Source organism: Pyxicephalus adspersus, chromosome 8, assembly GCF_032062135.1.
Source record: "Pyxicephalus adspersus chromosome 8, UCB_Pads_2.0, whole genome shotgun sequence".
In the NCBI taxonomy this organism is placed as follows: Eukaryota; Metazoa; Chordata; class Amphibia; order Anura; family Pyxicephalidae; genus Pyxicephalus; species Pyxicephalus adspersus.
The window spans coordinates 72603054-72616084 of NC_092865.1; the positions used below are offsets into that span (position 1 = coordinate 72603054).

At 37.3% G+C, this 13031-nt stretch overlaps 1 protein-coding gene across 1 annotated transcript in view; it reads right to left on the bottom strand.

The window, feature by feature from the left end:
- PICK1 (protein interacting with PRKCA 1) overlaps positions 1-13031 on the bottom strand; it is a 624859-nt gene that overhangs the window by 108976 nt on the left and 502852 nt on the right. Inside the window, exon 3 of the mRNA XM_072421156.1 lies at positions 3229-3340. Within this exon, the coding sequence (XP_072277257.1) occupies positions 3229-3340 (112 nt within the window). The remainder of the gene's footprint in view (positions 1-3228; positions 3341-13031) is intronic.

The following is a 13031-nucleotide window of genomic DNA, read 5'->3' on the forward strand; positions in this document are numbered from 1 at the left end:
CAATAAAATTTATTCTTTACTTGTGAATTGGCTTCTCTGCTGCTAGTGTGGAGAACAGAGGCTTGATGGGGGGGAAGGGCCAGTTCGCAAGACGTGCAGAGGTAAATCTTTAGCAGTTCTGCAACCTTTTGCAACTCTTTAATGACCAAGGCAAACTCTGCAGTTGTTTCGTATCAAAACACAACTTCCTCCAGAAAAATGAATGTTTTGGCTCCATAAAGTTTTTCTTTTTTTTGCTTTGTTTGTGAGGATTATATAAACATCAGTAAATTACACCACGCTGCCTAATAATATGTTGAGACAAACATCTCTCCTAATTGCATTTATTAAAATAATGCACCTGTTACCTGCTGTTACTAGGGGAAGCTGTTCATCCCAGCCTTTGGTGAGTTTATGACCTTTTATATTGTGCTTTTTACTATTTTTATAAAACTTTTTGTGTTAACTTGTGGGCAGCATCCAGAACGAATTAAATTATTTTCTTTAGAAACCTATGGGAAATCACATTTCGGCTAACAAAGATTTACATTCACTTACTTTCTGTGTAGATATTTTCCGTAAGCGTGTATATATAAGACATTATTGTGTTAGTGGTTAATTACGTTATTATATCAGATAGGATGATTTGATAAGAAGTTTACTTACAGACTCTATATGACAAAGTTTCACCTTACACAAAGGTGTAATTTATAGTGGTACTTTGCTTGTTCCATGCAAATGTGGGGTGAGGTTTTGGACTTCTTTACGTGAATTACATATATATTCCATATGTAACTTGAAAGTGTGTAAAAGGAAGGAGGGGGGATATACTTTATACTTCCCCTATTTAGAAAGCCTGTTAGCAAAAATTGAAAAAGTATTATTAAGCCAATTCAAATACTCAAATATGATACATAAAAAATTTAGTGGTCCTTACCCAGGGAGAGTTGGACAGAACAAGTGGCAAAGAAAAAAGCTGGGAAGACGGGTATTCTGTGTGTTAACACACAGGCTAAGTGGTGGAGAGATACTCCTAGCAGCTACAGCCAAAGAGCTGTCTCTGTGTAAAGACCCACCAATTATAGGTGGTATGTCCGCATCGTCAGGCATTGTATGGCACGTGTGCAGCCAGAGGGTGACGCGCGCACGCAGTCCGACGTTGCCTGGGGAATAGGGACGTCATCAGGGATCCTGCTCGTCACGAACAGGCTTTCTAAATGGCGACAGGATAAAGTATATTCCCCCCTCCTTCCTTTTTCACTCTTTCAAGATACTAATGGAATATATATATAATATATATATATACACACACACACACACATATATATATATATATATATATATATATATATATATATACACACATATAGCGGACATCTGGCACAGTTCCAGGGAGCCAGGACGTCTCAACCTGTATTTACTTTAGCAAGCAAGACATAACAGCTGTTTCTGCAGAACAGCGCAATGAAAACATCAGTGGTCAAACAGTGTACTACAGTCCCTGTATTGAAAATGTGATCCGAAATTCATGCCGGAAAACTGAAGGGACCGGATTATAGATGGCCGGATTTTCGATTAAGAACCTGCAATAATGTAATTACCCACTAATTCAATAATTTCCTATATATACACCCTCTATTCCCGATTAGGCACCGCCAATATGCTATTTCGCACTTTTTCTAAACTTACTTGAAATATCTACACAAAAAGTAAGTGCTTCTTGATCAGATCTGGACCCAATTTATAATCTGCAGGTACATTCTACTTGATTAAGAGTAGAGATGGAACTTGTCTGTTGGTATTGAGCAGTAAGGAATTGCTCTGTATTCCAGGCAATACAGTAATATGATTGAGACATTTTAACATATGGCTAAGACCTAACCACATATATATATCATAGTTCTTCCAAGCCCGTTGCCCAAAGCACACCTGCAGTGATTATTCCGCACAGCACATTTTCAGCAGCTCTGAACAGACACTGCTCCGCTCTCGGCTGATAAGAGCTGATTGTTGATTAGAGCCGGGCGGAGTAAATAGAGCACAGCACAGTTATGAGGAGATCGGGACACAAGCTGTCCCTCCCCCTCTCATAGCTGTGCTAAATCTTTTAGGAAAAAAAAATACACATTGTGTAAACAATGTCAGTGTGTATAAATGCTGCATGTCACATTCCTCAGCCTTACAGCTCTCTGTGTATAAACCTTCATATCCCCTAAATTGTATGTCATAATGATTTGAAATTTTCAGGGTGCAGTTTTCCCCCACCCGGCTGAAAAGAATTTCTGGGGAGAACACTGTATATTTTTATATATTTTTACATCTTGACTGTGTGGATGCAGTTATGGCTTTTATGTTATCTCTTGAAATATTTTTTATTGCTGATCTAGTAACTTAAATTGCTAAACATATTATATATATTATATATATTTATTAGAGTATGACACACACATACATAAGTGACCGAAGCTAATGAGACATTGAATGGCAGAACATTGCACAGACATTGCACTACAAGACTACAGTGGCAGGAAAGCTACAGTTCAGCTGTCATAGGAGAATGAGGTGCTGCACAAGCAAAAGAACTGCTAATCTGTACAAAGGTATCTCGGTAACTTAACCCTGACACCGAGCCTGAACTGGTCACCTTGAACTGCCCTCCCGCCCTCTCTGCCTCCCTCCCCATTCCCCACTGTTACATGAGCCTTCTCACGCACTGAAAGACATCCCCAGCATTCCCATAGACATGCGGTGGGGCTGCGGGTAAACAGCAAGAAGGAGTAAGGCAGGGCTCCGCGATCGACTCGTGTTGCCTTTGAGATCAACCAGTAGATCGTGATTAACATTTTGGGTACCCCTGATCTCGACCGTGTGCCAAAATATCACCCCTGAGGAAGCCAGGTGAGGGAAACGCAACAGCTAAAAAAACTTCTAAAGACTAACAGGGTTGCAAATAGTCTGTGTAGAAATAATATGTATACACCTAAAACATCCAAATCCAATGACTCTGTAATGGCCTTGGATGCATGGAATTGAACAAATGTAATTATTTATGAAGTTTGTTTTATGAATACATAATTATAATACATTAATTTTTTAAGCTACAAAACCCCTTCTTTCTCTGTCTTCTTTTTATAACTATTTTATAGGTTAGTGTTCATAATGCAACCAACTACAACGTTTAATGTATTAATAAATCAAATGCTAGTTGAAGAAAATGTTAAACAAATGTTATACACAGAAAATATTTACCTGTACAATGTAAAGGCAAGGGCAGTGCTGAGCTCCCCCACCTATGCTTATTCCAATAACATTCTGTGAGTCTTTTTTCAGGGTCACTGAGCCAGGCACAGTTGGAATCCCACTATAAAAAGGCAAAAAAAGAAGCTTAGTCCAAACCCTTCATACTGGGATTTAGGATAACTGATAATTGAGTTTAATTTAAAAAAGAAGTTAGATTAACACATTGAAATTAGAGAGATGAGAGAAAATGTGAGGTATTTTGAATCATTTTTTTGATAATAGGTTTTAGCAAAGTACAACATTACTTTTGCAGTTAAGGAGAAAATAATCAATGGATATGCACAAAGGTTGGTTTTGTAGACAGGTATGTAAATGTGGATGTATATAGAGTTTATACCACCAAATAAAAGGTGGTCAAGATCTTATAGTAATATATAGCAACAATTTTCTTTGATAAGAAACTGGTGGTCATTGGTGGGATTGGCATCCCTAAAGAATTAAGTGTTTGTATACTTTTTTTTTTAGACAAAATGAATTTATGTAGTAAAATACACTAATTTGTATTTAAAATCATATGGATTATTGAAAATATGTTCTTCTGATGAGGCTGTAATAGGCGAAATGCGTCAAGAGCAAAGCTTTATTTGATGAAATAGGATTGTCAAAAAAAAAACAAGAAAAATAGGGAAAGTATTTGGAGAAAAAAAGAATGTTTTTTTCTTTTACAAATGGCTCAATGCATGCATATAATATTGTTGTTTTTATTAAGAATTAAAAACAAAAATAAATATTAATAAATTTTATATTGTGTGCAAAAATGTTATTAGTACATGAAAACCCCCCCAAAAAAACACATACTGCAAATATCTTTAGGGGTGTGGTACACTAAGTGATAAACACTCCTTCTAATTAACAAAACGTTAGTCTAGTTGGTACCCAAGCCATACTGAAAGTTGGTGTTGGACCTGGCCCATGGTCACCTCCTAGGGGGGCTTCTGGTGGCACAGAAAACACGACAGTGAATAATCCAGAAGTTTTATTGGCCAGGGGTCGCCAATGAGGTTGAGATGTACTGTGCTTCCTGCCCAGTATGTTAAGTGTCTGCACCAATGACACCCTTATATAACACTTTTTACCTATTGTAACAGCTGGCCAACAAAAACACAGGGTTGTATCCAGGACAATAGATACATTTGTCCAAGGTACAGACAATATACAGAATACTTTTCTGTTTGGGCAGGCAGTTTTCTTTCTGGCAAAATGGTGGTGCTGAAGTACACATGTTGTGTATATAAACTCTCAGCCTGCTCTTTCCTGGGCTCCTGTTCTTGGCCTGTGAGCTGGAAGGAGTGGAAAGAAAAACTGTGAGTAAAAACTCAGACTTTTTGGTAAAGGCAGGACTGCTAAGGAATTAGAGTCCTACACAGCAATAGGGTATTCAGGACCATTAGTGAGGGAACTAACAGTCAGTTAGAGGCCAAGTGGCCAAGCTTAAATTTATTGTTCGGTTTATTTTGCATGTTTTTCCTTGTGAATAGTCTTAGTAAATAAATCCTCACTGCACTAATAATGTACTACTAATACTACTTACTAACTAACTTATTTACTAATAGTAAAATAGGAAACAAGAGAAAGCAGGGTTTTTGGCACAATAAATATATTGTATTCAATAAATAGCAATACAAAACATATCCGTTATAATAGGCCACAATAAGTTCCTGTGGTCTATATGGTGTCACTTTGGCCCTAAAGGGCATTATACATGCAACATGTAGCAAGTTACGCACAGAAATCACTATACGTATTTATACCTTTCAATAACAAATATTATTCATGTTGACCCTTTGTACCCAACACGTTTTGCCCTATTTGGCTTCCTCAGGTGTAGCGGTATGTCAGCGCATATTTGACAATTGCAGTTATTACGTCTGGATTAATTAATGTCTAATGTTAGTATTACCATGTTAAATTTGGAGGTAAATACAGGCATATCAACAATGTAACTCAGGTAAGCAAATGGATAATCAGGTACAAGTTGCTTAACTGTATATCCAAAAATATACTAATTTTACTACTGTACCTAATAAGGCTTGGCACGTAGTTCTATAGAACTAACACAAAACTCTAACCACCACTCACACTTTATTAATCAAATATTGTTCTGTTTGATTTCCATGCTTCCATTGTTCTGTTTGATTTTCTTTGTGAATAGTCTTAGTAAATACAGTTAGGTCCATAAATATTTGGACAGAGACAACTTTTTCTAATTTTGGTTCTGTACATTACGACAATTATTTTTAAATGAAACAACTCACTCCTATCAGGGGCACAAAAATATTTGGACAATTGACTCAAAGGCTATTTCATGGGCTTGTGTGGACAATTCCTTCCTTATGTCATTATCAATTAAGCAGATAAAAGGCCTGGAGTTGATATGAGAGGGGGTGCTTCACCCTGAGCATGGGAAATTGAGGAGGACTTTGTGTCAAGGAAAAATGTATCTATTTCTTAAAGAAACTTCAGCTGTTAGGTTAATATTATGATCGTAAGAAAACAGACACCAGTTCATATACAGTTGTTGCTGTTCTGATCTATTCAGAAAAGATGGTGGTATTTATACAAAGTAAATTAGGTGGTAAGTAAGGTAATTAAAGGTTTGAAGTGATAAGTGGCTATTCAGGAATCCTGAGTGATTGATGTTCCTAAACAATTTATGGCCCTGATATCCTGGGAATCTCTTTACACCTCCCCAGGTGACCATATTCTTTGTCCTTATTAACAAAGAAGAGAAACTCCACTAGTCCTACAGGATGTTCACACACCAAAGTAAACGCCACTTTTTTTTTTAATGATCGGCAAGTGTGCTGTGCATATAGTATTGTTATTCCTCAATTCCTATGTGCATTGGAAAATGCACAGATAAATTTGAAATTTCACTGTGTGTATTGAAAATGCAAATTTATCTTGCATTTTCCATGCAAATGAATAATCTCAAGCAATTCATTAATTTGCTTCTTTTTATACACCCTACCCTACACCCAACACTACCCCACACTTTTTATTAATTAAAAAAGCGCTGCTAAAAAAACTTTGTCAGTGTCTGCTACCTGTCACTCACTGCTGCCTTCATACATGGATCACACTGCAGCACATGTGTACATGATCAATGTGCATAGTATGTTTATACATGTTTCGTGGATGCCAAGTCCACTTCATCAGGAAAAAGAGATCTACAGATAATAATCAGTTAGTACAATGTTTTTCTATAATTACAATAAAGAATATCAAAAGTACTTCTCAAGAAATTCAAAATCCAATTACTAATGAACTTAGTATGTTTATACTATTTACAAATGTACATTGATCATGTACATTTGTGCAGCAGTGAGTCTCTGCTTTGCTCATACCTTCTCTGCCTGATGGCTTCAACCCGACAGCTCCAGCGTTACCCCGGCAACAGTGGTGTCACGTGACCGGGTTCCATGGAGTGCAGATGGAAGGCAGCCAGAACTCAGGCAGGAGAAGCAGCTTCAGCAGCCGGCTGGCCGGATGGACAACTTCAGGGGGCCGTATTCGTCCCGCGGGCCGTAGTTTGAGGACCCCTGCTTTAAACCATTTCTGTGAGATGTCGAAATTATACTAAAGAATATGGGAAGTCACGAAGTTCAAAGAAAAGTTAATTGCATATTTGGATCTCCTTTTCTTTCCTCTCCTACCATTCCCCTTTTTCTTATTTGTTTTGTCTATTTCTATGTATTAAAATTATTTTATGAATATTACGAATTCAAACAACTAATAGAAAATGCCTAATTTTATGCAATGTCAAAACAATATGAAGCTGTAAATAAAACATACTCTATGAAGATTGTACTCAATCTTAAAAATTGTACAATATAATTGATTACCATCTAATTCATTGATGTCTGTACAATTGTGTTAAATTATATATAGTGGTGATTACATATGCTATTATCTCTATTATGCATAGTTGTTTAAATGATGAGCTATTCTATGTTATTTCTATATTGCTTATACTGTATATGCAATACATGCACATAGCAATTGTGAGACAGTTATTATATTTTACCTCACAACCGTTTCCATAAGTGATAATCAAAGGCATTAAAGTCAAACAGTGATATGGTTGAATATCTGATTTCCTGAGTGCTGGTGAATTGTCCAGGCCCCCAGTAAGAGAGGAGCGCCATGATCAGCTGGAAGTTTGAAGCCGGCGTCTCTCGGGAGAGGGAGTCCCTGTAACCATAGGACCACTCCCTCTCTGCACGATTGATGGGCACTCCTCATGTTACTAACGCCACACAGGCACGTCACTCCTTGCCTGCACCATGCGTGCCCTGTGTGGGGAGAACACTTCCAGCTCAAGTGAGCCGTGGATCCCCTCCCCATATGGCGCCGCCATAAGATCGGCGGGGTGGCGGATGGAGGTGAGTATCCGGGTCTCTCTTCCTAAACAGCGGCTATAGGCACCCTGGGAACCTCATATTGAATAGGGTAAGTCGATAGGACATGGATTATAATGAAGGGTTTTTTGAATTATTAGGCTATGGAATCAACTAGGAGGGTGGATGAAAACATTGTTACCACTTTGGAGATTTTTTGCTTGAATTAGATAAACCTTAAACTTTGCAAACAGCTGCTTGTGATTTGTTTTACCTATACTTTCAAACTAACTGCTTTTTTGTGAGAGACCTAAAAAGGAAGATGTAAACAATACTGCTATTTGAAAATTTCACATCATTCTGGGTGAGTCTTTTTTGACATTTATGGATATCTTATTAACACTGGTGGTGTATTATGTAATTGTATGTATTTGACAGAGAGGGAGCAGGGATTTGAGAACGGAGGAATAAAAGGACTGGTTTCCTTTCATTTAAGGTGAGTGAAGTTATGATTCAACATTCTTTGTAATTTTTATTTTTGTAATTGTAATTTTTATTATTTTTTATGGGATAGTTACTTTGTGGAAATTGGGCTTAATGAATAATACTTTATTACATGGTTTAAATGTTGCCATAATTCATAGTTTTATATAAATATAAGTATGTCACACAAATTAAAAAATATGGGAAATTGCTTGTTTTGATCAGTAGAAGGCCTATAAGTGGGAAGGAAAAAGCTAAGTAAATGCATACAATAAAGCTGTTCAGATAAGAGCTGAAAGGAATTGACTAATTTAGAGAATTGGAGCACTAGGAGAAAACACCCTTAAATGTTAGACAAAAAATGTACTTGACCTCAAAAGGTATGCTTTGTTTTGTTTTGTGATAAAGCTTTCCTTGCCTAAACGGATGAATTCTTGGTAAATAATGTCCCAACTACTTATATTTGGATGTGATTGTTTTGGAAATATACTCAAAAATGGAATATACATTACATAATGGACATTTAGGTCATTCTAACCATTTTCAAAATTCTGTGAAAATATTTCCTAAAATAAAAGTAAGAAAGGTGTAAATGCATTGGTAACAGTGCACATTCTATTACAAATCAATGAAAAAATAATATAGCAAACTTATGTTATTCCTTTACAGACAGTTAAGTCTATAGTTAAGTCTATAGTTAAGTTCTTCTTTATTTCACTGTGTAAACTGAAAAAGGTTTCATAATTTTGCTTTCCTTTCAAATCACTGCACTAATATTTAGTTGTATAACCACTGTTTGACAACAAAAGAGAGAATACAAAAATGACTGGGTATGTGCTGGCAAAAGTCAAATTTTTATTAACCACCTGGGCGTTACACTGATGTCTAGATTTCTGTACCAAAAGCGGTACACTGTTTTTCATGAATTTTTTTTCTTTTTAAATTGTAGACCTGTAACTTACAGAAATATGTCCGAACAAGGGTCTAGTAGATATCATGAATATAAAAAATGTTTGAAACTCAGTGTAACGCTCAGGTGGTTAATAATGGTTCTAAATGCTGCTGTTTACTTTACAGGGTTGATTACATGTGTTTATGACTGTGATGTTGGTTTTTAATGCACATAAAATATTTTAGGACACTATTCGTTTCAGAATCTTTTTTTTCTTCATTTCCCTTCTCTAAAAACTGGTGCGTCTTATGGTCCGAAAAATACGGTATATGAGGATTTATTTGTATTGGACTCAATACAGCTTTTTTGTATTGAGTTCAATGCAAAGGAACTCAATACAAAATTTTGAATTTCCCACCCCGCCCCCCGCACCGACGCATGCAGCGACGTCGGGAAACCCGGGTGATCGTCACTGCACTCGCCGGATGAAGAAAGAAGAGAGAAGACGTGTCCGGAGGAGCTGCGGGGATAAGGTATTTTTTTTTTCGATGGATGCTGGAACATCACAGCGGGGACCAGGTAAGTGAGGGGATTTAGAGAGTGAGAAAAGTTCGGGTTTATTGATTTTTGCAAAATCGATAGACCTGAACCAAGGTCGGGTTTGCCGGCCAGGTGGTTAAGCATATTATTTCATATGCCATTTGATGACTGAAAACAATATAAACATAGTTTAATCTATGTACACATAGTAGATCAGGCTTTGCCTTATTGTTGATTCACTTTAGGCACCATTATCCCATTCTTTTACATACATACATGATCATTCTACTCCATGTAAATTTTCTTTTCTTCCCCATAAAAACGACAATGTATTACAATCACTCATTCTCCCCTCCTCTACTTCTTTTACACCAATCACTATATACATATTACCATATTCCCACCCCAACACCGCCTCCCCCCTCCCCTGATGCCCAACTGACTAGCAGAGGACCTGGAGTCCTCAATGAGGACACCCATTAGCCTGATTTCTGACTGGCATCCTCTACTCCATTAACCCGCAGCTCTACTGTGGGATACTGAACCGTCCGCAACTTATATGGGGCGATTAATTAGCCGGCGGCGATGGGCACTGAAGGAAGGGCGGATATAGCCTCAAGTCACCCATGCGCCAAAGTCATATACCTAAAACGCCATATAAAGCGAGGGAAAGACTTGCATTACCCTCTAGTGGTCTCTTCAAATAATTCTTCACTCGGCACTATCATAATTAACTGCTTCATCACCCATCCACTCGGGGTAAGTCCACATTTACATTTATCGCTGTTCCTTACAAGCATTTTATATTAATAATGGACCCTTGTGGTATTCTACTATTAAACCTCAATTGCATAGCATTTAAAAACTTTTCATATTCTTCTCATAGCCTTTGCTGAAGCTTTTGCCATTCTGTGAAGCACTTTTTAACCCCTAATAAACCACTACTACTAATCAGTAAGTGATGCTACAGACTTATTTTATATCACACATTATATCTAACTTTACTGGTTCTCCCCCCTCCCCCTTTTTTATTTGAACCTTTGTGATAATCATGATTAGCATATGAATACTATGATACCATCCACCATAGCAATACAATTCTTTTCATATCTTTTACTCTCAAATCACTTTTGGTATAAACAATTTTCCACACTTATATCCATGTTATTACCATGTTTATTCAATTTTAATTATGGACATAACTACAACTCAAATTTCATATAAATAAACACATCATTCATTACTCAAACATACATTAGACACATTTATCTGTTATGATACAGCTGATGTATATATTTTTCTTTGCTATCACGTTAATGGACATTATCCCTACGGTCATTGTGAAATATTATATTCTGTTATACAGTCGTTTAAACGGTCTCTGCATATCCCCTAAAGAAGCCTACTGGCGAAACGCGTTGGGGCTGAGTCGATTACCAACTTTACCTCATCATCCAATTAGGCAGCTTTTGTTTAGTACAAACAGGTATCCCCCCATGGTGGATTCCTTGGGAAAGCCTGATCTATGTGTACATAGATTAAACTATGTTTATATTGTCTTCACTCATCAAATGGCATATGAAATATATGATAAATATAAATTTTTCTTTTTGCCAGCACAAACTCAGTCTTTTTTGTATTCTCTCTTTTGTATAGGTAAGTAGAGAGAAAGAGAGGCTTTTTGGCAGATTTAAGATTTCTGATTAACCCCCCTAGCGTTCTAATTCTGTCAATTTTTTTATGCAAAAGTGATCCTATTTTTTTTGCATAGAAATTTTTGTTTATATTGTGGGCCTGTAATTTTTAGGATTAACTCCCGGGTATGATAATCATATTTATTTATTATATTATAATCATAAATTATAATATAATACATAATTATAAATAATTTAAAAAATAATGAAATAATAGACAACAATGTAATCTTAAAATAAAATATAAAATTAAAAATGTACTTTTATTTCATGTTGTGTGGTGTTTTTGTACTGTAAAAACCATTTAAAGCAGATTACATTGTAATCTGCTTTTAAATTTCCCTCCCAGACACACCCCCATACATCACCACTCACATCATCGGGAAGATGACTCGCCCCCGGAATTTTCTATTGCTGCTGGCATCTGCAGTGAGATGTGAAGCACAATGCAGAAGTCCTGCATTGTGCTTAGCATCTCTCTGGAGATGTGGGCAGCAGCGGGGGTGCTGGGACCCAGGTGCTATTTAAAAGCAGATTACTCAATTTCCCACCTGGCCACACCCCCTGACGGACTGGCGCCCGGGCATCACACCAGGGCCATCGGATCGCTGCTGGAGCGTGGGGCAAAGGTAAGGGGGGCTCTTAAAGTTACCCCGAGTGTGACTCGGGATTACCGATTTTTGCAAGTAAAATCTACCCCGAGTCACACTCGGGACTACCGCTAGGGGGGTTAAACATTAGGTTTATTATTACATATATGAAAACATATAAAAAGTATTTAGGAACACATTATACAATTATAACATTTTTGTTTCTAAAGAGATTCAAGTTGCACAGGAACATGAGCTTATTATTACGCTGTTACTGATTGTTTGAAGTAACCAAGTCCCTCGAATGGGTCTCCACCTGACGCGTTTCGCCTATTTGGGTTCATCAGGGGATTGGAGTGCAACAGCCTACAATAATCTAAGAGCAATATGCTGCCAAAGAAAATCAGTGCCAGCTTTGGAAAGACTTAAGCCAGAACATGAAGGACGGGAGCCAGACATGAAAGACTGGAGAAAACACCAAATACTGATACTGGTGCCAGAGAAAGAGCAGCAAGTACAGGAAAGACCACAGCCTGCACCAGAGAGATTGCAGGTGGCACTTGAGGGACCAAAGTCAGAACACAGTAGACTGAGTGAGGGAGCCAACATAAGACAGAGAGAAAGAAGTGACATCAGCCATCATGAATAAGAGTAGTAATCAGAAAACTATACTTCTCAAATTTTCCAGTTTTCCCAGGAGAAAACACCACAGCCTAAGGAAAGCACGCAGAATTTTCAATTTCTGAAATCCGCGAATTAGAGGCTGGTCTATCAGGTGAACTTTCTTGTGCAAACACTTTGCCAAATGAAAAAGATAAAGGCAAGCACCGCTCATCTGGCATCAACACACAGTGGTTAAAAAGTTTTAGATGGCTGATGGTCAAGGATAATGGTATGTGGTGTTCTGTGTATGAAATATTCAAACAAGCATTCCCAAGGAAAGAGTTAACCTGGGTAACTGTGCCATGAACAAGAACTCAAACAAAAAGATTGTTGGACCATGTATTGGCTGGCGATAAATGATTTGCCACATACATCAGTTTAAAACGTTATTGGAACATTGATTGTTCCTTTTAACAACATCTCAGCGTTGGTAAAAATGCTCACTATATTTCCGAAAGAACAATGCAAGAATTGCTGGATGTATTAGCATCAGAAATTAGGTCTGACATCATGACTGATGGCAAAGCTGGGACTATTACTAACACATTGA